This window comes from Acinonyx jubatus, chromosome A1 (assembly GCF_027475565.1).
Source record: "Acinonyx jubatus isolate Ajub_Pintada_27869175 chromosome A1, VMU_Ajub_asm_v1.0, whole genome shotgun sequence".
Lineage (NCBI taxonomy): Eukaryota > Metazoa > Chordata > Mammalia > Carnivora > Felidae > Acinonyx > Acinonyx jubatus.
This window is the reverse complement of record NC_069380.1, coordinates 104576359-104600515: the sequence shown is the minus strand read 5'-3', so window position 1 is coordinate 104600515 and position 24157 is coordinate 104576359. Positions and strand designations below refer to the sequence as shown.

Below are 24157 nucleotides of genomic sequence, written 5' to 3'. Positions count from 1 at the left end.
TGCCACAGTACTTGTGGTAGCAGGGACCTAGAAACCATTTCTGAAGAGTAGATAGATTTTTTAAAAATGACACTTGAACACCCTAGAGTTGACAGATTGAATGTAATAAAAATGGAATGAAATCTGTGACAAAATACCATTTGTGTAAATTTAAGATGTGCTCAAGGAAACAAAAGTACTCCCTTTGCAAGAACTCAGACAAAGAGATACCATTAAACACAGTCAGATGGCTGAGTAGGGGATGTGGAAGGGGAGTGGAAAAGAAGGATAAAAGAGAATGGGAGGGATGAATGAATGCAAACCTAGTAAGAGCAGAACCATGAGTTAGCTGGTATCTCCGCACCTGATTCAGCAACAACAAAATGAGAAAAATAAAAATAAATGATATGAGGCTGCCCAAGTGACTCTCGTGGGCAGCCAGGGATGAAATCTACATCGTAGACCATGGTAAGGACGTGAGATTATGCTGATTGAGAAGGGGAGCCATCGGAAGTCCTTCTGAAGGGTTACTCTGGGTATGGTGGGGAAAGTGGACCGTCGTTGGGTCAAGGACTGAAATCAAGAGATGACATTGACATAGGAGACCTTTGCAGTGGTCGAGGAGCGGTGGTGGTGGCTTGGTTCAAGTTGTAGAGATGGAGGCAGTAGTGAGTAGTCAGACTCCAGACAGATTTTGAAGGTAGAAGTGACAGACTTTAGGGGTGCCTGGGTGGCTCAGTCATTTGGGCATCTGACTTCAGCTCAGGTCGTGATCTCACACTCTGTGAATTTGAGCCCCACATCGGACTCTGTGCTGACAGCTCAGAGCCTGGAGCCTGCTTCGGATTCTGTGTCTCCCTCTCTCTCTCTCTGCCCCTCCCCTGCTCATGCTCTGTGTCTCAAGAATAAATAAAAAACATGAAAAAATTAAAAAGAAGTGACAGACCTTATTACTGGGTTGAATAAGAGATGAGTAAGAGTCAAAGACTGACTCCAAGGTTTAGGGCTTGAGCAACTGAAAAAAATGAGGGACCTGGTGTTTATTGGGGAAGATACAGAGAGGAATAGAGTTGATTTTGTCTGTGGTGGAAGGAAATCAAGAGTTTGGTTTTAGATGTGTTAACTTTAACTATTAGCTATCTGAGGTTGAAAAATCAAGGTGGCAGCTGACAGAATGATGTAAGGTTCTAGGAGGGGGGGGTGATGAAAGAACTGTAAATTTGAGAGTTCTCAGCAAAAACACAGTATTTAAAGTGATGGAACTAATGATCTAGATGATAATTATGGATTAGAAAAAGAGGAAGACTGAGATTCTTTGATGTCTTAAGTATCCTCTCTAAACTTGTTACTGAGTGTCTTTCCCCAAACTCTCAGTGTTCTCTGTGCAAACTAAGATGAAACCAGATAATGGAGAGAAGAAGGAGATGGAGTTATCGACATTTCTTTGATCGGATACGTAGGTTTTGATTGACTTCTCCGGGATTTTATTTCCATTATTGATAAACTTATGATTCATATCAATTGATTATAGCAAAATTTTCTTGCATGCAGACTAGTGAAGATTGAGAAGGTCCCAGTTGAACAATTTCTCACAATTTTGTTTGTCAGCGATGTGTATGGATTTCTGAACCTAGGAAAGTCGGTCATAATTTCATTCCTACTATGCAATCTTGGAAAGGTTTAAAGCTAGAGATTGCTTTGTGCTAGAGATTAAAATGAATGTGTGAAATTTGAACTTTGTCATTTGTGCAACCTCTCTCTGAAAAGGAATTCTTGCTAAGGCACAGACGGTTTTAAGCTCCTGTGTTGCTCCACAGACAACCGAGTAGGCAACTGCTACCTGAAGTTTGGTCCTCGAGGAGATGGGAGTCTGTCCTGCAACACCGAGATTGGGGTGGGCGTCAGTCGCTCCTCGTGCTGCTGCTCCCTGGGAAAGGCCTGGGGCAACCCCTGTGAGACGTGCCCCCCTGTCAACAGCAGTGAGTATGGAGCTGGGGAAGAGGAAGGGAACAAACTGGCGGCTGAAGACTCGTTGCCATTTTATTCTTGTGCTGGGGGTGGGGTCTGGGGCAAGGGATTCGAGTTTGACTTTGGACTGATTTCAGTGATTATGCTGAAAGCAGCCAAGAAAGTTTTATATAAAAGGAATTACAGTTGTTCTTTTTTCGTTTTCCATGATATGATAAAAAAAAGTTTTTTGACCACAATCCATTGTGAATGGTGATGTTATCAGTCCTCTGTGGTAATCACAAAGAAAGCCCATTTCTGAGACTACCTCAGAGTTGGTGGTAGTTTGGGTTCCTAGACATGGTGTATTCCTGAGGTCAGTCAAATGATGTCTGACATTGAAATGCCTGTTCTGATAGGGCCACAGATGAAACTTTCGAATTGTTGAGTCTTTCTGGGTTTTGTTTTGTTTTTGTTTTTGTTTTTACTAGCAAAAAAAGTTGTGATGTAAATGGTTTGTGCTGAAGTTTTTTTTTCTTTAATCAAAAACAAATGGTTTTAGTTATTCTGTGTATGTAATTTTTGAAGCAGTGACCGTAATTCAAGTAAAATGTAATATACTTTTAAAATATATTTGCAAAGGCACTAAGGAAAATACAGCTTACCCCTCTTTGGATGTGTATTTTGAGCCCAGCAACTGAAAGATGCCTCTTCATTGTCTCAGCCACTTGAACCATCGATCTCACCTCTCTTCTCTTCTGTGTTTTATAGCTGAATATTACACCCTGTGTCCCGGAGGAGAGGGCTTCAGACCTAACCCCATCACAATCATCTTAGAAGGTGAGTGCACCTCTCATTGTCACCCAGATTTAAACAAGGTAAAGAGTTTAGAGAAAAGCTGGTAGAAAGGTCAGTGTGGAGCAATCTGAATGAGAATATTTTACAAAATTACAGATGTGCAGTCAGTTACCAAGATGCCGAATTAGCGCTTGTCACTCGGAAAGATAGGAGCCATGGCAGTGATCTGCCTGCTCTGCAGAGAACCTGTCTGTCCAGTCATCCCCAGCTTGCTTTGCTCACTCTTCTCAGATTTTAGTACATTTGCACAACAAAGCCGGAAAAAAAAAACACTCCCGGTCACAAGAATCCTATCCTTTAAGTATGAATTCACACAGACACATGGAAGTCTGCGGGTCTTACAGTATCACACATTTGAGAGTTCTAAAAGTGACTCTTGTTCTCGATGGTGGTATTTGTTGTGAGTGAGCTGTCTCTCCTTCCACAGATATTGATGAGTGCCAGGAGTTACCAGGTCTCTGCCAAGGTGGAAACTGCATCAACACTTTTGGGAGCTTCCAGTGCGAGTGCCCGCAGGGTTACTACCTCAGCGAGGAAACCCGCATCTGTGAAGGTGAGCTGCACGGACCCTTAAACGTTAATAGCGCTCTTTAGAATAAAATTACCAGTCAGGCTTGGAGACAAGGGCCCATCCTCAGATTCTGTCAAAGGATCTGTTAGCCTGGTCCATAGCTATCATCTTTTCACATCATTGGTGCTCAGTTGGATGATGATAGATAAATTAATTTACAGCTCATTTGCTATAATTTACTATTATTTTTCTCTGAGTGCATGAGTTGAGTATAAATGGCAAAAGCTGGATCAGTATGAAAGCATTCCGTATCAAGTAAGTTATTAGTTCAAATGATGGTAAGAGTTATATTTTATACACAGAAAATAGGTAAGCTTGAAGGCAACTATTAAGTTATTATTTTGCATTAATTTTTAAATGTTAAAAGGCATAGTAAGAAGACATTCAAAGATGATGCTGATGCCTTTCTTGCTTCGATTTCATCCCTTCTCACATGGCACAGTAATCTTCCTCTCAGGGGCCTGGCTTCTCCCCACGGGACTAGGAGCTTCTTGGTCAGAGGCCCACATCTTGGTTCTCTTGGTAGCTACGAGCTCTGACTTAAGATAGAATTTCCATGTTTATTTGCAGAATGAATGAATGAGCGCTTCTAAAAATGAACATTAAACATGTAATATAAGTGTTTCCATTATAACCTTTCTTTTTTTCATGGTGATTACATTTACTGAAAGGGTTGGAAAAAAATAAAAATTTCTTAATGTCAGAAATTACATTTAAGGAGGCAGTCCTACAACATCTCCTATATTCCATACACAATAAATGCTTTGTTTCAGCCAACTGTTAATGGAGAGGCAACTAGTGCAACTCCCCGGACCAAGAGCGTTGGAATACTCCGTTTTGTTGACTTATATATCTTGTATGTTTCCTTATCAATTTCTGTAGTAGTCATAGTTTCTTCCACATCTCCCAATATCATTTTTAAGTGCTGATCATGAGCATGTAATCTGGGTGGGAGTTCTCTTTGGTTTCTCATTTTCATATAAATTCGCTCATCGAGGCTGGGCCTGATGAGACCCAGGGGTTCTTCTATGGTGTTGGTAGTTCATTGCTGGTCCACGTCGTCTGCCATGTTTCAAACCACGTTCCCTCTCCCCCCTCTCACCAGAGTATACGAGTCTCTCCCCATCTCCAGAAATATGAAAATGCTGTAACCTTTGTTTTAGAACGTGTTAGGTGAATGCTTCTTGAAGAAGGATGATTTAATAAAGAGAATAACTAGCATCTGTGATACTTCTGGAATCCGTGAATGGGGTACTCACTTGAAAGGAGCTATAAAGATAAAGGCTCTCCTCAGAATCAGACCTATAAACCCAGAGAACAAGCTGATGTTTTCCAGAAGGCAGGGGAGTGGGAAGATGGGCAAAATTAGGTAAAGAGGAGAAGGAGATACAGGCTTCCAGTTTCAGGATGAAGAGGTCAAGGGAGTTAAAGCCACAGCATAAGGAATACAGTCACTGATATCGTAATAACAGTGTAATGGGACAGATGGTAGCAGTGAACATAGCATAATGTATCAACTTGTCAGATCACTCAGTTGTACAGCTGAAACTGATGTGACACTGTGGGTCACCTATTAAAAAAAAAAGATAAAGGCTTTCCTAACTGCATTCATTTTAAAGTTGGTACTAGTTTAAATGACGTAAGTGAACAGTAAGCTTTAAAGCAGTTCCATTTGAAGAATATGGAATTTCACTTAAAACTTTCACTTAAGGGGTGCCTGGGTGGCTGAGTCAGTTAAGCGTCCGACTTCGGCTCAGGTCATGATCTCACGGTCCGTGAGTTCGAGCCCCGCATCAGGCTCTGTGCTGACAGCTTAGAGCCTGGAGCCTGCTTCAGATCGTGTGTCTCCCTCTCTCTCTGACACTCCCCCATTCATGCTCTGTCTCTGTCTCAAAAATAAATAAACATTAAAAAAAATTTACTTAAAATTTTATTTGAAAAAATAGGAGCATTCACATTATTTTTACCAGTTTAGAAAAATGTCTGTTGATCGTCTTTGTTTTTTAACACTGGTGTTTTTTTTTTTCTTTGAAAAAGACACGCTTTTTGCCATGTAAATACGTATTTGGGGGGTATTTTCAGTATAATTGCTTTAAATTATAATTTTTTAAAAAATATGGATTTGGGGAATTGGCAATATACTTTGCTTAGTAGTTTAAATAATATAAATTCATGGAAAAATAACTTCATCAATTAATGGATATTCTTGCCCACTCTAGATATTGATGAGTGTTTTGCACATCCTGGTGTGTGTGGGCCTGGGACCTGCTACAACACGCTGGGCAATTACACCTGCATTTGCCCGCCTGAATACATGCAGGTCAATGGAGGCCACAACTGCATGGGTAGGTAATGGTCTCAGAGAATAATTAGGTCACGGTTGTTAGCTTCCCAGCCAGCACTTGTATTTCAGGCACTTGTGTCTCAGAATTATTGTTCAGAAAGGTTGGAAGGTATTTATGAATTATGAAGTATCTCAAAGTCTTATACACTTCTGACTCTGTATTATGTGTTTGAACTTGGACTATATAGTTACCTTTTAAAAAGCTTAAGTCTGATATACAACATGTCATCAAATGTTTGGATTTTCTGTTCCTAAATAATTTTTGTTTTCCATTCATGTAAAGTAAACATTATTTTACAAATAATAGATTGTTTAAAATAAAATATGTATTTAATATATGTTACTTTTAAAATTAAATAAATGCCTTTGAGTAGAGAAACAAATACCTGTTAATTTTTTTCCTAAGAAAATTATAAATGAAATCCCCTGTTTGAAAACAGGAGACGTAGCTGTTAACCTAGAAGTGATTTAGATTCAACTTAAAGAATTATTTTAAGATACCTCCAAATGACTGAGGAATATTCTGGAGTTATTAATCAAGAAGGTTTGGTGTCTCCAGGTATGTGGACTCCACTATTAGCTGCCTCCTGCTATGATTGTGACTGGTTGGCTTGTTTTTCTGCTCATAGACATGAGAAAAAGCTTTTGCTACCGGAGCTATAATGGAACCACTTGTGAGAATGAATTGCCTTTTAATGTGACAAAGAGGATGTGCTGTTGCACGTACAATGTGGGCAAAGCGTGGAACAAACCCTGTGAGCCGTGCCCAACACCAGGAACAGGTGAGCACATAGCTCATGCTTCTGCCAGAGGCCAGGCCGGCGACACATACACCTATGTGACCACGTAGTAAAAAGCAAATGTGAACTAAAACCACACGTGTTTAGTTCTGAGAACGTCCAGGAACATCATACAGCCAGTCTCCCAAACGGCCCTTCTTGGGGCTCAGATACTGATTCCTGGCATACCTTTTGAGGGGAAGTCTGGGATGTTGAAAACAGGCTCTACTGCTAAACAGCTAAAATTTACAGCCCCGGTCCACTTAAATTCATTATTTTACACTGTACTAGTTGATTATTCATTTATTCATCAAGCAGATATTTACTGAGCAACTATTTGTCATTGTGCTCAACCCGGAAGGTATTATATTTTGATTTAAAAACTTGCAGTAACTTCAAGTCCATCAAATTCATTAAGTATTGTTTTAGTTTCAGTCTTGAAAATATGCAAAAAAAAAAAAAAAAAGGATTTGACAAGCAAACTGTACATGAAAGCAACCTATTGCCAACATGTTTCTTATGTGTTTTTTCCCCAAATGTATCTGAAATTTTTAGGCAGAAAATAAAACTTGTCTTCATGTGGTAAAACTTTTCTCAGAAGCTCAGATTCTTTTGAAAGAAAAACTAAAAGAGAATAGCTACAAGAACCAAAAAAATATCCTAAAACTGTTGCCTATTCAGGCTCTTTCGTGATGTAGGAATGGTTACTTTTAATAGTTGTATACTGTTTAGTTTAATAGTTGATACTAAACTTTGGACCAATAGGACAAATAAGAAACAGTGATTTTGCATTTGTGGCCAGGTATTGCTTAGGGTATGTATATATTTAAATGTTCCATTTAATATAATGATATAATTAATGTGGGGATGAAATGAAGGTAAGGAGAAAAATGATGAAGAGTGACTTGTGGAGTCTTTCTCAGCAGCTCTAAATCAGTGGGCAAATGGATGTTCATAACTCGCTTGCCTTAGGTTTCCTCCAAAAAACAAAAACAAAAACAAAAGAAACAAATGGAAACATTTTTACAATTCTCTAATTTAAAAACTCCCATCACGAGGTTGAAGATCACTGATTTAGGAAATGAAATACCACTTTTTGTAAGAGGAAGTTATAGGGTGAGGCTTAGGTGTAAGAAGACAGGTCTGTATTTATATTGAAGCTCTGCTATTATCTGACCTTCGGCAGATCCTTTTCTCCTTTGTGAAATGGATTCCTCATATATAGAATAGAGATAATAAATTAAAAATGACAGTAACTCACTCATGTGGTTATAGTAAATGAGAGGATGCATATAAATTATAATTGGTGCACTGGCAGGCAGTTAGACACCATTGAATTGAGCATCTATTTATTGTGTGCCCCTGTATGTGATGTGGATACTCAGTGAGTTTTGGTGGATGAAACCTAGAGTTCCTCCTTTGATAGCGCTTGGTAGGTAGTATACAGTATGTGTTTTACCTAGTATGGTTTTCAGGAGGTTTACTCACATGTGTCACCATGGGCATCAGAAGCAATCTGATGAGAGTAGAAATTAGCAAATTAAAATTGGGGGGGTGCCAGGGTGGCTCAGTTGGTTAGGCACCCAACTCTTGATTTCAGCTCAGGTCATGATCTCATGGTTTGTAGGTTCCAGGCCCACTAGCAGTGCAGAGCCTGCTTGGGATATTCTCTCTCTCTGCCCCTCCATCTCTGTGTCTCTGTCTCTCTTAAATAAATAAATTAAAAAAAAAAAGACATTTAAAAAGATTAGAATTTTATATTTCTATTAGTTTGGCGGATTATGTGTAGGAATAACTGTTATAGTCTCTGTTTTATTCTATGATGCGTTGTTTCTGATGCCTCAAATTTCATATTTTAACAAGACATTTATGTTTAAAAAAATAAGACAAAATTCATGTCTCATTCATTTCTCATTGTTTGTTTCACACTGTGAGACTGTTTTTTGCACACTTCTGCCTATGTGCAATTTTTAATTCCTTTTTAAATTCCTAACCTAACCTGGTTTTCCAGTGTGAATAAACTGGACCATTATTAAAGATCTGCATTTCCAAAGAACAGAAGAATTTAAATGCCTAAAGTAGATATTTTGAATCTTGTAATGATTTCCTTGTAACACAAGAGCAATAAAAAGTTAATGATGAAAATAATGGTAAAGAATGCCTAGATCTACTTCTCGCAGAAACTGGTACTGTTAGTGAGTAAATATAACTGAAAATGTATGTTTGTGAGTAATATAAATATATCTGTCAGTGCAAGCAATAATATGTAAAATGTTACCTGAAATGAGTTTGAGAATTTTAAGAGTGCATTTGTTTCATTTATATTTTAAAGCTGACTTCAAGACCATATGTGGAAATATCCCTGGATTCACCTTTGACATTCACACTGGAAAAGCTGTTGGTAAGTTCTTCCAGATTATGTTTATTTTAATACCTACAGGTAGCATTATTTGAAAGTCTGTTCAGTGTTTTTAAAGTTTAAAGTGCCTTGAAATATAATAATCTGGATTCTGATCTAATATAGTTAGGCAAGAAAGACCTAACATGTTTACAGACTCGACCCAAGTGTTAATAATGGTTTTATCCCGTCCGCATAGCCTGGTGATTGAGTTAGAATAGTTCCAGGACTATCTCAAGATTTCATACATTTCAAGCTGAAACCTTAATTTTCCTTTCCACGAAGACTCTAAACAATCCACTATATCGTAACCTTCAGTTTCTCTTTTCCTTAAGTATATGTTTATGTTTTTGGTGTATTTTTGCAGTGTCCCTTTCTACTGATGTACCTTGGAATTTGCAGAATTATTAATTATCCACATTAATTTTTTCTGAATGTACTTTCTGTTCATTCTGCTTTTCTTCCTCAAAGACTAAGTAAGCAATATAATTTTAAGTCTCCATTATCAATACGTCTATAACAAGGTACAGATAATTAAGGACACATAGCTTTCATCATTACATGAGTAGCAGCAGTTAGGGGAGCCCGGAACGTAACTTGAAGTTTGATTCTCTAGGAAGTTTATTTACTACATTGACAGTAAAATCACCTGATATATTGATCAGCTACTTATTTTACCAACACTGTTTAAAGGGAAATAGGCTGTTATACTTATATGCTTTTGTAAATTCAGATATCATTCATATCAGTGTTAAAATTTATTTTTGTGACAGTGTGTGTTCTCATTCCAGCATACCCATAACATTATCAGAGGTTTTTATGATAAATACATTAAGCAGAGCCGTGTATATTTGACCGAATCTGTTCATTTTCAGACATTGATGAATGTAAAGAGATTCCAGGCATTTGTGCCAACGGCGTGTGCATCAACCAGATTGGCAGTTTCCGCTGTGAATGCCCTACGGGCTTCAGTTACAATGACCTGCTCCTGGTCTGTGAAGGTAATCTGAATGATGCATGACCCCCTAGCCAGGAAAGTTTGGTAGACATAAATGATTTTTGGACGGTTTTCCGATTTTTATGGTTTCTTCTACAGTACTGAAGAGCGGGTCACCAAACTAGTGAAGCGAATGTCATAGTAATGGAGTGAGGAAGTTCTTTAAATGGAACTGTTGCTCTTTCAGATATCGACGAGTGCAGCAACGGTGATAATCTGTGCCAGCGGAACGCAGACTGCCTCAACAGCCCCGGGAGTTACCGCTGCGAATGTGCCGCGGGCTTCAAACTGTCCCCCAACGGAGCCTGCGTAGGTGAGAGAGAGACCGACTCCTTGCCCAGCATTCTGTGTTCCCTGCACTAAGCAGTTGTCCGTGCTTTCCTACCAAAAAATATTTTCGGAGATAACTTTGAAATGATTTTCTAAGTAAATCTTTTCATTCATATTGAACTATTTTGCCATGTATTTTAGTTTTTTGTTTGTTTGTTTGTTTTTGGTTAGGTAAAAGAAATCTCTTCAATTGGATTTTCTAAAGATTAGACCTAAAATGAAATAGTAACCCTGAGATACCCATCACCGTGTAAGAATTGCCTAATTTTTTTTTTAAGTCTTGGAGAGTTTAAAGCCTTGCTTTTTTTTGATTCAGCTGTTGTTATGGTTCATTCTCAGCCTGTCTGTAATAATTAGTAGCAGGCTGTAGAAACATGCCTGTGAAAAAATGAAGGAATCTTAATAAAAATCAGATATGTCTAACATGTGTTTTATTTTTTGTTTTAGATCGCAACGAATGTTTAGAAATTCCTAATGTTTGCAGTCATGGCCTGTGTGTGGATTTGCAAGGAAGTTACCAGTGCATCTGCCACAATGGCTTTAAAGCTTCCCAGGACCAGACCATGTGCATGGGTAAGAGGGAGGACCTGAGTTCCAGGAGAGAAGCGACCTGAGACTCCAGAAGAGACTATGGGTCGGCCACTTGCTGTGACTGACTACCACGTCTCTGTCAGAAACCGTCTTGGCCAAAAGTTAGCTTTGTTAAACCGTTTATGCCTTCGTTGAATGTAAAATTTGCGAGCAGGGACACACCACAGTTGGTTCTCTGGCTCACTGTTCACAGCCTTTTTGCCCAGATGCCTTTCACACACTTTACCACGTACTCTGGGACACTCCAGGTTATGTGGACGTCCCCACAGTACCCAGTGGCCCTTTGCCCTTCTCTGGTCCCATTTAAGAAAACCTTTCCAGCTGCAAGAATGCAAGGGAGTGGTAATAGTAGTAGGAGCAAGAGGGTTGAGATGAATATATAGACGCACACATACACACATCTTATACACCTTTTCCCAAAATCATTGAGTACATGGGACTTACCTGCTTCTTTTGTGTTTTAACTCTTAAAAAAATATTTTTAGGAGGAAATGTAGCAAAACTCTCTAAAATGTCCCCATAGCTAATGTAATGGGTAACTGAGCAGTAATAATGTTCAGTAAGTACTTGCTGAGCTGACAGGTGATGAGATTGCCAAGGCAGGTAGGCTGGCTGGCCCTTATGGAGCCCACCCTTGGAACTCAGTGTAACTCCTTTAATCTGATGTCGACAATGGGCTCTATCTCGGCCAAAACAGTTCTCCCTGCTTTGCACTTGAAGGAGGAAAATTACATTAAAAACTTGGCTATGTATAATTAGCACATTCTGAGTTTAGGAAAAGCTGAAGTTATGCATCTACTATTTTAGTATTGAAGATACTACCTATCTGAAAAGTAATGTCAGATTTCAGCACCATAGAACTGCTTTCCTTTATGACATATCCATACAACAAGGACTGCCCGGAAAACGTTGCCTCCTATGACCTCCCCTGTGGACTTGGGCCGTGGTGGTGGAAAAAACTGTCTAGGAGATGCTGTGCAAAAGACAAATAGAGGATCTAGCCCTATTTGCATGAACTTTCTGAGAATGCTTGCTCACGCATGCTTCTCCTGGCTGTACTCTGTAAGAGAGATAACATGATTTGCTAAAAAATACCTGAGATTTGATTCAGAGATTTATGTGGAGAAAATAGGCCCTCGATTCTAATAATTCATTCATGATGAAAGTCAGTGAGACTCCTTCATAATACTGCTCTTCAACAAAGCTTTCTTCCTAAGAAACATTACTTTTTTTTTTTTTTTGCATAGAAGAAGAGTTCGCACAGCCTGGAGTTCATTGTGTAGGGAATCTGTTCTCTTCTAGGAAGAGTCCTTTCTAAACGTTTTTTTTAAATTCCATTTCTTGAAGGCTAATACTAATGAGTTATAATAGACATCTTCAGTGTGGATTCTGTTAACTCATAAAATTTAGGAAACTAAAATTTGTCTGTGTTGTGCTCATCAAATTAATGTATGTAAATTTCTGGGGGAGTGGTGTTGATAATGTTTAATAGAACAAATTGTTTAGGGTTTCAGAAGACTGGTTTCCTTACAAAGTTGACAAGCAAACCCATTCGTTAAAACATCTGCACTCAGGGGATGCCTGCTTAGCTATATGAGCCTAGAAATCACTCAACAGCACCGCATCTTATAATTTTATAATTTAGAGTTTTCTCCACCTCATGCTCATTTTCCCAAAATAAATAGGGGTTCCTAAGTATTGAATGAGGAAAATATAAGTGACTCTGTACTTTTTAAAAATGTAAATCTTTAACAGGCTGTGTTTTTCTAGTTAAAAAATTGAATTCCTTGGGGCCACTGTTTCTTTGTAGATGTTGACGAGTGTGAGCGACATCCGTGTGGAAACGGGACTTGTAAAAACACGGTTGGATCCTATAACTGTCTCTGCTACCCAGGGTTTGAACTCACTCATAATAATGATTGCCTGGGTAAGTTCTCAGTCCTTTATTGCTTCTATTTATGTCCATATAATATACTGGAATAAGGAATAAAACCAGAGTAAATCAGATGTTTTTATCCCTGAAGTTGCAGATTGGTGCCGAAAAGTATTGTAATAACATTGACTCATTTCTACTGAACTGAAGTCACAGTATTGGCTTAAATAATCACAGGACGATCTGCTGTGTTCAGCACTTCTGTCAATCAATCCATTGATACAGGGGGGAAGCCATGAAGACGATAGTAAATCTCCTGGGATTACTCTATGGTTTGAAGTTATTTTTACCCCTTAAATGGGATCGAAGATAGACCTGTCATTGCTCCAGTGTTATTCCAAGTATTTCAAACAACGCATTCTTGATTTATATTCGAATACTGACAGAGTCTCCAACTTAAAAACATGTTGTGTCTTGAAACTTTTTTAATTTTCTGTCAGCTTTTGAAGCCACAGATGCCTTTTCCCACAGAAATGGTGAGCCAGTGGCTAGGTGTCCAGGTCAGCCCTCAGAAACCTATTTGATTTCAGTTGTTGAACAACTATAAATTTTCAGTGGAAACTTAAAAAGTATCGGCTCTGCATGGTACAGGATTGTATCGTTTACCCCTAAATGACAACGATTAAAACAAGGGTTGGCAGTGAGTAGGGGAGGTTCCTGAAGTTGGTGGAGGACACAGCAAGAGAAAGGACAAATAAATGTTGATCACGTGTCAGGCACTGCGCTGGTGCGTCCCAACTAATGTGTCTTTGTTCACCTGGTCCTATAATGTCTCCGGCTTTCTACCATGATGGGATCAGCACAGCTCAAATGCACCTCTGATTTACCCCAAAACACGCTCTTCTCAATTTTGTTTTGGTTTGTTTTTTCTTTTTCAAAATTCTGCCATTGTGAACAAAATTTAGAGCTAATTGGACATTGTTTCAAGTACCACCTTCTTGTCTCTAGTTTCTCAGATCCTTTGTACAACCAGGGAGAGCTGAAGACACATTGCTATGCCTCTGATCAGAGTGCACAGCCTTCAGACAACTGAGAAAAGTACTCAAATGCAGTCAGCCCTAAGCTGAACTGAAACTTAAGATGTTTTTTCTTTCAGATCCTGCATTTTGTCAGCAAAACACATGTCAGCAGTCCTAGAGTATTTTTATTATAATGTATTTTTCTGTATTTAATATGCCCCATTATTTGTCCTTTGAATATACTCAGCTTATCTCCAGGTAAAGTCATCTGCAAACTAGGCTGTCAGGTTAAATCTGTATACGTTCTTGTCTCCAGGAAAAGAAATAGTTTTCATTTGAAAAGAATGGAAGTCTTCACTACATGTAAACCTTCAGTTTTTATCTGGTTATAAATTTGTTATATTAATATCAAAAAGTATGGTTGAGATATAGTAGGGATCTACATGGTCTTAGTCACATGATCCTTATAATATGAGCCATTTTTCTCTGTGTTGATGAGGAATTGTAATGAAGCATGTTTGTAAATGCATACCAATGAGTATGCTTTGACATTGCAACGTGTAACATCATATGCATGTAAGAGCTCTCTCTGAAAGCTAATTCTCATTTGCTTACAGACATAGATGAGTGCAGTTCCTTTTTTGGTCAGGTGTGCAGAAATGGACGGTGTTTTAATGAAATTGGCTCCTTCAAGTGTTTATGTAATGAAGGTTATGAACTTACTCCAGATGGCAAGAACTGTATAGGTAAGTAGCTACACAATAAAAAGTCTTTGTATTTTGTTAAATAAGGATGTGACTCCCCCAGCCCTACACACACACCTGGAAACTCCATTCACATGTCATGGGATCATCTGATCACTTGGAGAAAATAAGATACCATGGGAAATTTTGGTGTAAGGACAACGCCAACAATTGGGAATGACTTGTCTGCAATGCTTTTATTGGAAGAGAGCTTGGGGCTATCCATGTCTCCATAAAAGGAGACGAAGGAAACAAATCAGGAAAATTAGCCTCTTGCCAAATGAGTAATACTCAAGATGTCAAAAGAGTATCTCAGGGCAAATTTGTCCATAGTGACCTTGACAGATCAGAGAGAGCAAGTTGAATTCGTGTTAGTATCGTTTGGCAGCAGTCATCTCATAGTTAAATCATTTTTTGTTCTCCTTTCTCTTTAAAGATACTAATGAGTGTGTTGCCCTTCCTGGCTCTTGTTCTCCTGGTACCTGTCAGAATTTGGAAGGGTCCTTCAGGTGCATCTGTCCGCCAGGGTATGAAGTGAAAAGCGAGAACTGCATCGGTAAGGTTAACATTTGTTCCGAGGTCCACGAGCTGTTTGGTGTAAGACAGGCTGGGTAAAGACCCTTTGGAAGTATACTAAATCCAAACCAGTGCAAGCAGGCTGACCTAGGGGATGCAACGTGTAGCAGACTACATCTGCATTGTGGAACCATCAGAATCCTTTTGAACGTAGGGATAAAGAATTTAGGGATGTGGGGCTGGTCATGAACAGAAATGCTACACTAGTGAGAGAATTTTCAGTGCACTCTGATCTTTTTTCCAAATGTCAACAGAGACTTTCTCCTGAATTTAAAGAGAGTCTACAAAAATTGTAATCTTTGGCAACCAATTTTAAAACAGCTATTAAAGGTGTCTGGAGTCCTAGAAATGTGGAGCAGAAAATCTTGACCATGCCGTTGAGACATTTTTTTCCTTGGGAAGGCCTCATGTCAAAACAGAAAATATTAATCCATTTGTCATAACAGATGTTTTTATGCTGAAACTCCTCCAGCATACAAGAACACTGTAACCACATCAAAAGTGGGTTCCAGAACTGCCTGGTGAACATGATGAAGGCCGACCTTTTTACAGTTACTTAATTTCACTTTTATACAAATTATTTTTTACAGTCTTGTTGAAATTCAGAAGCACCATCTTGTTGTGGTTCTTCTAACATGAAGTGATCGCTGAGGGTTTTTTGCTTTTGTTTTGTTTTGTTTTGCCTTGTAGTTGTCCAATTAAACAAAAATTCTTTGTAGCTCTACTGTTCACTTTCAAGGGACCTATATGGACAGAACTGAAGGAAACCGTTTACTTGATCAAATTTAATTATTTTTCAGTCCATGTGATTTCATATAGTGGAGATAACATCCCTAGTCTTACCAGTTTGGCCTTAGTATCTTTTCCCTTTCTTGATCTGTGTAGTGCGCTGTAAAATTGCCTAGTGTTTTTAATACTTAAAAGATAATAAATCCTAGAAGCATCTTAATAAAAACCTTCTTGAAAAGTTTAAGATCCTTTCATTTTCTTTATTCCGTATTTAATCTCAGTTCTTCATTTTTCCTATAACACATCCCTTTGTGGAACAATGATGGCAGTGGTATGTCCACCATTAGGAGGGAAAAGATACATACGCTTCTTTGTGTCAGAAAGACTCAGCTGCTTTTTCTCTTTGTGGAAAAAAAGAAATCTCTGACTCAGTAACATTTTATTAAACTGCAGAACCATTTTTTTCTTACTGTTAGCAACGCTCCTATTTTGCATTTCTGAAAAGTACATTTTTAATTAACTGCACTGCAAGACTATTCCCTTCAGGCTAGAATCTCTTCTACCAATTTTTCCAAATGAAATGTTTCTAATGTGACCATATATACACTTCACATGAACATATACTTACTACACCTGTATACACGTACAAGTTGATGACAACTTTCACTGTACGTAACAGTGAACACCTTGCACCTCTTAGGTGCTGGGGTTACAAAAAGATACAGCCCTTGCCTTTGGTAACCTACTGCAGATGAGAAAAGATCTGTTTTGTAAGTAAACCCACCGTGTAAAGATACCCTTGCAATCCACTGGGTCAGATACTGCACTGGAGGTACATTAAGGCAGAGGGAGCTCAGGGTGAGGCTGTGAACGTTGGTGGTGGTGGCAAAAAGAAAGTCAGGGAAGCCCATCACAATGGATTGGTGACACTTGGGGTGGTTCTTAACTGTTGTATAGGAATTTACAACCAAAAAAAGGAACAGAACAGAGAAGGCTATTGGCAAACACAGCCAACTCGAGTGTGGTAAGGGGCATCAAGTGGCCAACCCAGAAGACTCAATGCAAATGGAGAATGTAGTATGTGCCTGACACCGTGCTAGACTAAGCTGTGCTGCAGTGACCCAGACAGACCCATAGGTCATGTCCCCATGGAATTTACAGTCTCACGTGGCTGGAATTATGTAATGTCTATTCACTTACTTAAAACAACTCAGTAAGCACTTCCAATGAAACAAAGGCCAAATGTCACTGCTAAGGAATCCTTATTTGAAGGAACCGTTCTGGGATGAGTGGGAATGATGAAATTCTCAGACCCACGTCCGAGTCATCCTGGTTCCAGCAGGCACAGATTTTCAAGCAGATGTGTGGTTTAGAAAGACAACCTGGTGGCCCTGTGAAGGGACTAGACGGAGATGCGGCAGGCTATTAGGAGATTTACGGTAATCCAGGCGGGTGAGGTTGAGTTGAATTCACAGAGGAGGCTGAAGGAACAGGTCACATGCTGCCTGCATAAGGTTAAAAGGTCAGGGGGAAGAAGAAAGATGACTCGGGGATCTTAATTTGGATGGCGGATGGCAGAGAGGAGCATGAGAGAAGGAGACCGACCATCTGAGGCTGTGACACTTGGAGGATATTGAACAGTTGGTCATGTCAGGTGGCCACACACACACCCCTAGGGATCCACTGCAAGGAGCTAGAATTCTATTTGGCTGTCTGGGCCATATGGTTGGTTGAATCTGGATACAATCTTTGACTTTTGAAGCAATAATCGTCTACTTTTAAAGAGCAAGTTATAGATACACATTATGTATTCGTGTTTCGTATTAAATAATCAATGGCTAGTGGGTTATTGTAGTATGGACAAACTGTTTATTTTCAAAGACTGAACAGTGTATTGATTTGCCTGAATTCATACATTCTCCTGCTGTCGTCCAGACATAAACGAATGCGACGAAGATCCCAACATCTGTCTGTTTGGTTCCTGCACCAATACTCCTGGGGGCTTCCAGTGCATCTGCCCGCCTGGCTTTGTATTGTCTGATAATGGACGGAGATGCTTTGGTAAGCTTTGGAATGACTTCTGTGTCATAATTTGACCTTAGGAACTTCACAGATAGACAGTAAACCATCATGCTAGTGTTTGTCACTACAAAGAACGTGTCTATGGCAACTATGTCTGCGTTAAAAATCTAGGTCTCAACACTAAATGTACTGGACGCCTTTTAAGGTACTGTGAATTTTCAACCCTGTTTGCACAGTTTTTTAAATTTCATACTGAAAAATTATTTTCATTCATTTGCTTATCATTATTATTACTGTTTTTGCTTCACTGTTCCATTTGTCGTTGGACCAAATTTTTTGTACTCTGCTGTATGAGTTGCTTTTAATGTGATATGACTTACTGAAACTTACATGAATTTTTTTTTTGTGAGGCTACAACATAACAATAGAAGAGATACAGAAATAATTTTAATACTGAGCGTAATTTCTCAGATTTCCTAGGGACGTTATAAAAACACTTTTAACATTTCAGATAAGTATGTAAAATTTTATAGACAGGCCAATTTAAATTGGCATGTGAAATCAGCATTGGGGGATTTCCAGACCTGTCTTTTCACTGCTGACCTCATCTGCATCCAGTGTTCGGCCCGTGAGAAATGTTCCGTCAGAAAGTTATACACGAAGTATTCCATCTTTTTAAATGACCAAGAAGGAGGTCTGTGATGTTTGCTTTCTCTTGACTAGATACCCGCCAGAGCTTCTGCTTCACCAACTTCGAAAATGGAAAGTGTTCTGTACCCAAAGCCTTCAACACCACTAAGGCAAAATGCTGCTGTAGTAAAATGCCAGGAGAGGGCTGGGGCGACCCCTGTGAGCTGTGCCCCAAAGACGACGAAGGTAAGAGCAGGCGTGTAAGACTCCACTTTGTGCTGGTTTGGGAATGTGTTTGTCGGTCACCATGGAACTCAGGAATATTGTGAAGGTGAAATGGCTCCCTCACGTCTAAACTGGTCACCTTAGTGTGAGGGGTTTCTTTCCAGCGTGTGTATGCAACACATGTGAGTGCAGGGTAGAGTTACTGTTAGTTCATTTCTCCCCCCGAGGTCCGTATTACTTGCTTTCAGAGGAATGAATTTGAGAGGTACAGTGCAGAGGATGTGAGTGGGGCGGGGGGGGGGGGGGGGGGGGGGAACTCATGCTGAGTCAGCATGAGGGCCATTTGCAGGGTGAGACCCGAGAGCTTCCCAGGTCTCCTGTTGTTAGTGTAGTCGAGTTGTAGGTGCCTCCCAGCAACCTGGGAACTAGCCTGATCTCTAGGTCGGAGGTGGCTTCTGTGTGTCATGGGCTCCTCGGCACTGAATGAGCAGACAGATAAGGGATGCCTGGGTGGCTCAGTCAGTTAAGCGAGCAACTCTTGATCTCAGCTCAGGTCATGATCCCAGGCTTCTGGTTCGTGGGTTTGAGCTCCGTGTCGGGCTCTGTGCTGACAGCAAGGAACCTGCTTGGGATTCTCTGATTTTCTCTCTCTCTCTCTCTCTCTCTCTCGCTCTCTCTCTCGCTCTCGCTCTCTGTCCCTCCCCCACATGCTCTCTCTCAAAATAATTAACATTTAAAAAAACAAAAACAAAAAAACTAGCAAACAGAACAGGAAGCCCTTAGTAGGCAGCACTCTGGGAGGAGCTGGGCAAGCCCAGGTGACCTTCTCTAAAAAGGCTCAGGGTTGCTTTTGAAGTAAATCATGAAAATAAAATAAGACTCTTGTCAAAAGCAACTTGTAGATGGAAATTAAGTCTAATTTCATGAACACCCTCCATCAGTTCTTAAGTTGTCCCACAACTGAGGCTCTTGAGTCAATGGGGAATTTGTGTTTTTCTCTGTAGTTGCATTCCAGGACCTGTGTCCGTACGGCCACGGAACTGTCCCGAGTCTTCATGATACACGTGAAGGTGTGGTTTGATGTATTTTATTCCTGTAGTCTTTTTTTGTGTAAATACATTTTTGTGTATTTGTTCTATAAATCACGTTTATTTTACTGTATCACATATAGTATATTTTAACATATGTACACAATGTTCTATATCACATGTGTTATCTTCAGCATTGTAAAACTGCACTGTATATTGCATACAATCTGTTTATCTGGTGAAAAGAAATGTTTACGTGTTTTATAAATTTTAAGTCTGTGTTGAATAAATACACATGGTTGTGATGTCTCCTTTTATACGGAGGAAGTTTATGGACGATTCTTTATTTTAGATGTCAACGAATGCCTTGAGAGCCCAGGCATTTGTTCAAATGGTCAGTGTATCAATACAGATGGCTCTTTCCGCTGTGAATGTCCGATGGGCTACAACCTTGATTACACTGGAGTACGCTGCGTGGGTGAGTGCTGACTCCACATTACATATTTGGAAGCTTCCATTCCATTTCTCATGTTCAGCAGAAGGTCTCCCAGGTGCCCTGGGTGGTGGGAGGATTTACAAAGCCAGTATCGGCAGCTAGTAATAACTGCTTTTTCTTCTCCCTTTTTACATTTACTAGTAGATCTGGTTTACGTGAACATGGAGAGAGTTGCCCAACCTCTGCCTTCCACCAGATATACAAACTCTGATGTGCCTAGAGATTTACACTTGGCAGAGCAACTAACTGGGAGAGAAGTCCCTTTTACTTTGTGACTTTCTGCACCTGCTCCTATAGCAGAAGACCACATCCCTCTCTGGGTTTGTGATTTTTAGGGAAAGCATGGCTATCTTAGGACTCAGAGCTTTGCACACTTGATCCTTTGGGGTCCTCTGTACTGAATAAAGGCAAGCCAGCCAGCTAATGGCAGGGAGGGTGCAGAGTCAGGTGTGGCCTGTACAGATCCTGGCAGTTTGTGAGGGCCAGGTGGATGGATATGATTCATGGGCATGCACATATTAAGCTAAAACTTCCCTAAATTTGGGGGCACTTTTTTATTCCTTTTTTTCCCAGATACTGATGAATGTTCCATTGGCAATCCGTGTGGGAATGGGACATGCACCAACGTTATTGGGAGTTTTGAATGCAATTGCAATGAAGGCTTTGAGCCAGGGCCTATGATGAATTGTGAAGGCAAGTGATACTTCCCTTAAATACTACTTCTGATTGATCTAGAAAAGGTTTTTTCCTGTCTCTTCTTTTACTTTCATTGTTTTGATGTTCTACTGATGATTACGTTCATCACAAGTATTCTTTTCCTCTGCCTAGGTGAGAGTAGAGTCACAGCAGCTATTTTAAAGCCCTTGTCTGATAGGTCCAGCATCTCGGTCATGTCAGAGTCAGCATCTGTTGATGGTATTTTCACTTGAAGTTAGCTCCCCAGCAGGAGGTTAATTTTAGATTATTCCCTGGATATTGTGAGTGATATCTTTGCCGAATGCCGATGCTTTTGTCTTAGCAGGCCGTTAACTTGGATGAACATAAAAGCAGACTGTCAGGCCCGTGTAAGACAGAGGTTCAGATTAAGTTTTTTGCTTTTATGCAAAATAGTGTGTCTCCATCTCTAGCCCTCTCCTATCTGGGATTCCCTGTCACTCTTGAGCAGCCTTGGTTGCCCCCAGCTCCCTCCCCGGATTGCCATGCACAGAAGCTCAGAACATTTCTATTGAAGATTTAGCTGCCAGGCCCTGCTCCTGGCAGGACTATGTCCATCCACAGCGTAATTTCAGAAAAAGACAAATATTGGGAACTTCTTTCTTGCTGGTTGTTTGCAGAGTTTCAACTTACCACTAAAGACTACTTCAGGTAGTTGTTTCTGTTTTTGTTTTTGTTTTCAGAGTTTATGGTTGTTATTTGTTGGAGGGTGAGTTTGTTAGGTGCTCACTTCTCCATACCAGGAGTGGAGGTTCTATTATATTACTGCTTTCTCGATGACTGCTAAGTAAATACAACAGTGTTTATTTAAACAATTAACACTCTAGTCTCAGTCCCTGCTTACCTGTTTGTTTGATTAGATATCAACGAGTGTGCCCAGAACCCGCTGCTCTGTGCTTTCCGCTGCATGAACACCTTCGGGTCCTACGAATGCACATGTCCAATTGGCTATGCCCTCAGGGAAGACCAGAAGATGTGCAAAGGTAAGGCCCTGGACAAGAGAGTAGTTAAAACTTTATTTGCCACGCTGGAAGTGTACTGCAGTGAAGTTACAGTTCTCATCTATGTTCTTCTAGAGTTTACAGCCCTGTATCTGACAGGATTTTGCTGGTAGATTTCCATACCTAGGTAACAAGACACCTGATGGTCTGCCTAAGCAAGTCAAAGATAAAAGAGGTTGAAGAACCCACAATCTTGGGCTCTTATTAAAGAAAAGACTGTCCTTCCCTGAACTTCTTCTCATTGGGATCAATGCTGAAACTTTTAAAAGTCTAGAATATAGCCAACAATTGGAAAATATCGGGCTCCTCCTTCCTCTGTCACACAATAGCATTTAAGAGCCTTAAGACCGGAAATAAGACTTAAAACTCCAAAACAATAGCCTGCTCCTGAGAATTTGATCTTTTTCCTACGAAAACTGTTGTCTAGATCTGGATGAATGTGCCGAAGGTCTCCATGACTGTGAATCTAGAGGCATGATGTGCAAGAATCTGATAGGCACCTTCATGTGCATCTGCCCGCCTGGGATGACCCGACGGCCTGACGGAGAAGGCTGCGTAGGTAAGGCCTGAAGAGTCTGCTTATTTAAGACCCCTAGCTCAAGACACATTTGAGCACTGTTTCCAAATCATCCTAACTTCAAGCCGACTACTTTTCTAGGTATTTCAAGGCTATGCTAGAGCTGGATTTCTTCTGTGTCTGGGTCCATGCCAATATAACAGCTTCTAGATGAGGCACAGGCAGTTATACCTGTCCCAGATTACATAAGCCTTCTTGTTTTTCATAATTCTGCGGGTACATATGCAAGCAAGGAAATACAGAGGAAAAAAATTTAAAAGAGGAACCCCAAGGGGAGCCTGGGTGGCTCAGTCGGTTGAGCATCCGACTGCGGCTCAGATCCTGATCTCACCGTTCATGACTTTGAGCCCCACATGAGGCTCCGTGCTGACAGCTCAGAGCCTGGAGCCTGCTTTGGATTCTGTCTCTCCCCCTTAACTGACTGAGCCATCCAGGCAACCCGAGAATATTGATTTTAGTCATTCGAGTAGATGTATAAGGGCATCATAGTATAGTTTTAACTTAAATTTCTTTAATGACATTGAGCATCTTTTCATGTGCTTACCTGCCATGTATCTTTCTTTTTTAATTTTTTTGCATGTATATGTGTGTTTGAATTTCATCTAGCTAAAATACCTAGAAACATGTTTATTTTTTATGCCTAGAATTTTTTTTTTTTTTTTTTTTTTTTTTTGGTAACTAGCTGAATTTGACATTGTACAGTCACTACATTTATATGTATATTTCCTGGGAGCAAGGGGATGGGCACCATGATCATATCAGGAGCCCAGTTTTCTGGTCCTGGATGTGCCATAAATGAGCTGGGTGACTTACAAGTGGCCTCATTCTCTTTGTCTCTGTCTCCTCATCTACAGAGTGAGAAACTACGTGATTTGGGTGGGAGGAAGAGGAAGAGACGGAAAGGGCGAAGTGTTTTAGCTCTAGTATTCTATGATCCCATTTCTTCCTTTTTCAAAGAAAAGACCAAGGGCAGCATTATACGTTTGTAATTTCTTCATTGTGAAAAGACGCTAGAGAAGATACAGGTTCTAAAACATTTCTGATCCTCAGGCTTTTCATGATCGCATGCTGGAAGCTGAACCTTCTGCAGAAAGAACTCTTTTTGATCATCAGAAAACTCTTTGTAGTGAAGTTTGGTTTTATACAGACATGTTTTTATAATTAGAAATGCTGTTATAAACAGCCAAGATATTATTATAAATAAAAATTATTTACAAATGTCCGAATCAGAATGAAAGATAAAGCCACACACACGCGCACGCGCACGCACACACACACACACACACACACAAACATAAAAGCATAATAAAAATGCTGAGTACAGTGAGACTGAAATACAACAAAATTATCTCCAAAATGTCAAACACAACAGAAACTAAAAATATTATAAGCTAAAAAGTTGGACTTAGGTAGGAAATCTAAAATCTCTATAAAGAAAACTAAATGTAATCACAAATGAAATTTCTTTAATTTTTTAAGTATAGTTGTAATATAATGTTAAATTACTTTTGGGCATACAACATACTGATTCAGCAAATTTAAACATTATGGTGTGCTCATCACAAGTGTAGCTCCCATCTGTCACTCTACACTGCTATTACAATATCACGAATTATATTCCTTATGCTGTGTCTTATTTCTGTGACTTACTTCATACCTGGAAGCCTGTATTTCCCATTCTCCATCACTCATTCTTCACCCATTTCGCCCATCCCCACAGCCCTCTCCCC

The 24157-nt window shown here is 39.8% G+C and overlaps 1 protein-coding gene and 1 pseudogene across 1 annotated transcript in view; one reads left to right on the top strand and one right to left on the bottom strand.

Annotated features, from left to right (window-relative positions):
• The window catches only part of FBN2 (fibrillin 2), a 254200-nt gene that overhangs the window by 202460 nt on the left and 27583 nt on the right, over nt 1-24157 (top strand). The window contains exons 37-55 of the mRNA XM_027076778.2: nt 1797-1958; nt 2698-2766; nt 3212-3337; nt 5575-5700; nt 6329-6481; nt 8811-8879; nt 9752-9877; nt 10061-10186; nt 10651-10776; nt 12605-12721; nt 14304-14432; nt 14866-14985; nt 17670-17795; nt 18480-18632; nt 19616-19681; nt 19992-20117; nt 20709-20828; nt 21710-21832; nt 22278-22409. Coding sequence (XP_026932579.1) covers nt 1797-1958; nt 2698-2766; nt 3212-3337; nt 5575-5700; nt 6329-6481; nt 8811-8879; nt 9752-9877; nt 10061-10186; nt 10651-10776; nt 12605-12721; nt 14304-14432; nt 14866-14985; nt 17670-17795; nt 18480-18632; nt 19616-19681; nt 19992-20117; nt 20709-20828; nt 21710-21832; nt 22278-22409 — 2295 coding nt within the window. The remainder of the gene's footprint in view (nt 1-1796; nt 1959-2697; nt 2767-3211; nt 3338-5574; nt 5701-6328; nt 6482-8810; nt 8880-9751; nt 9878-10060; nt 10187-10650; nt 10777-12604; nt 12722-14303; nt 14433-14865; nt 14986-17669; nt 17796-18479; nt 18633-19615; nt 19682-19991; nt 20118-20708; nt 20829-21709; nt 21833-22277; nt 22410-24157) is intronic.
• Nucleotides 4125-4424, bottom strand: LOC128315095 (U6 snRNA-associated Sm-like protein LSm3; annotated as a pseudogene).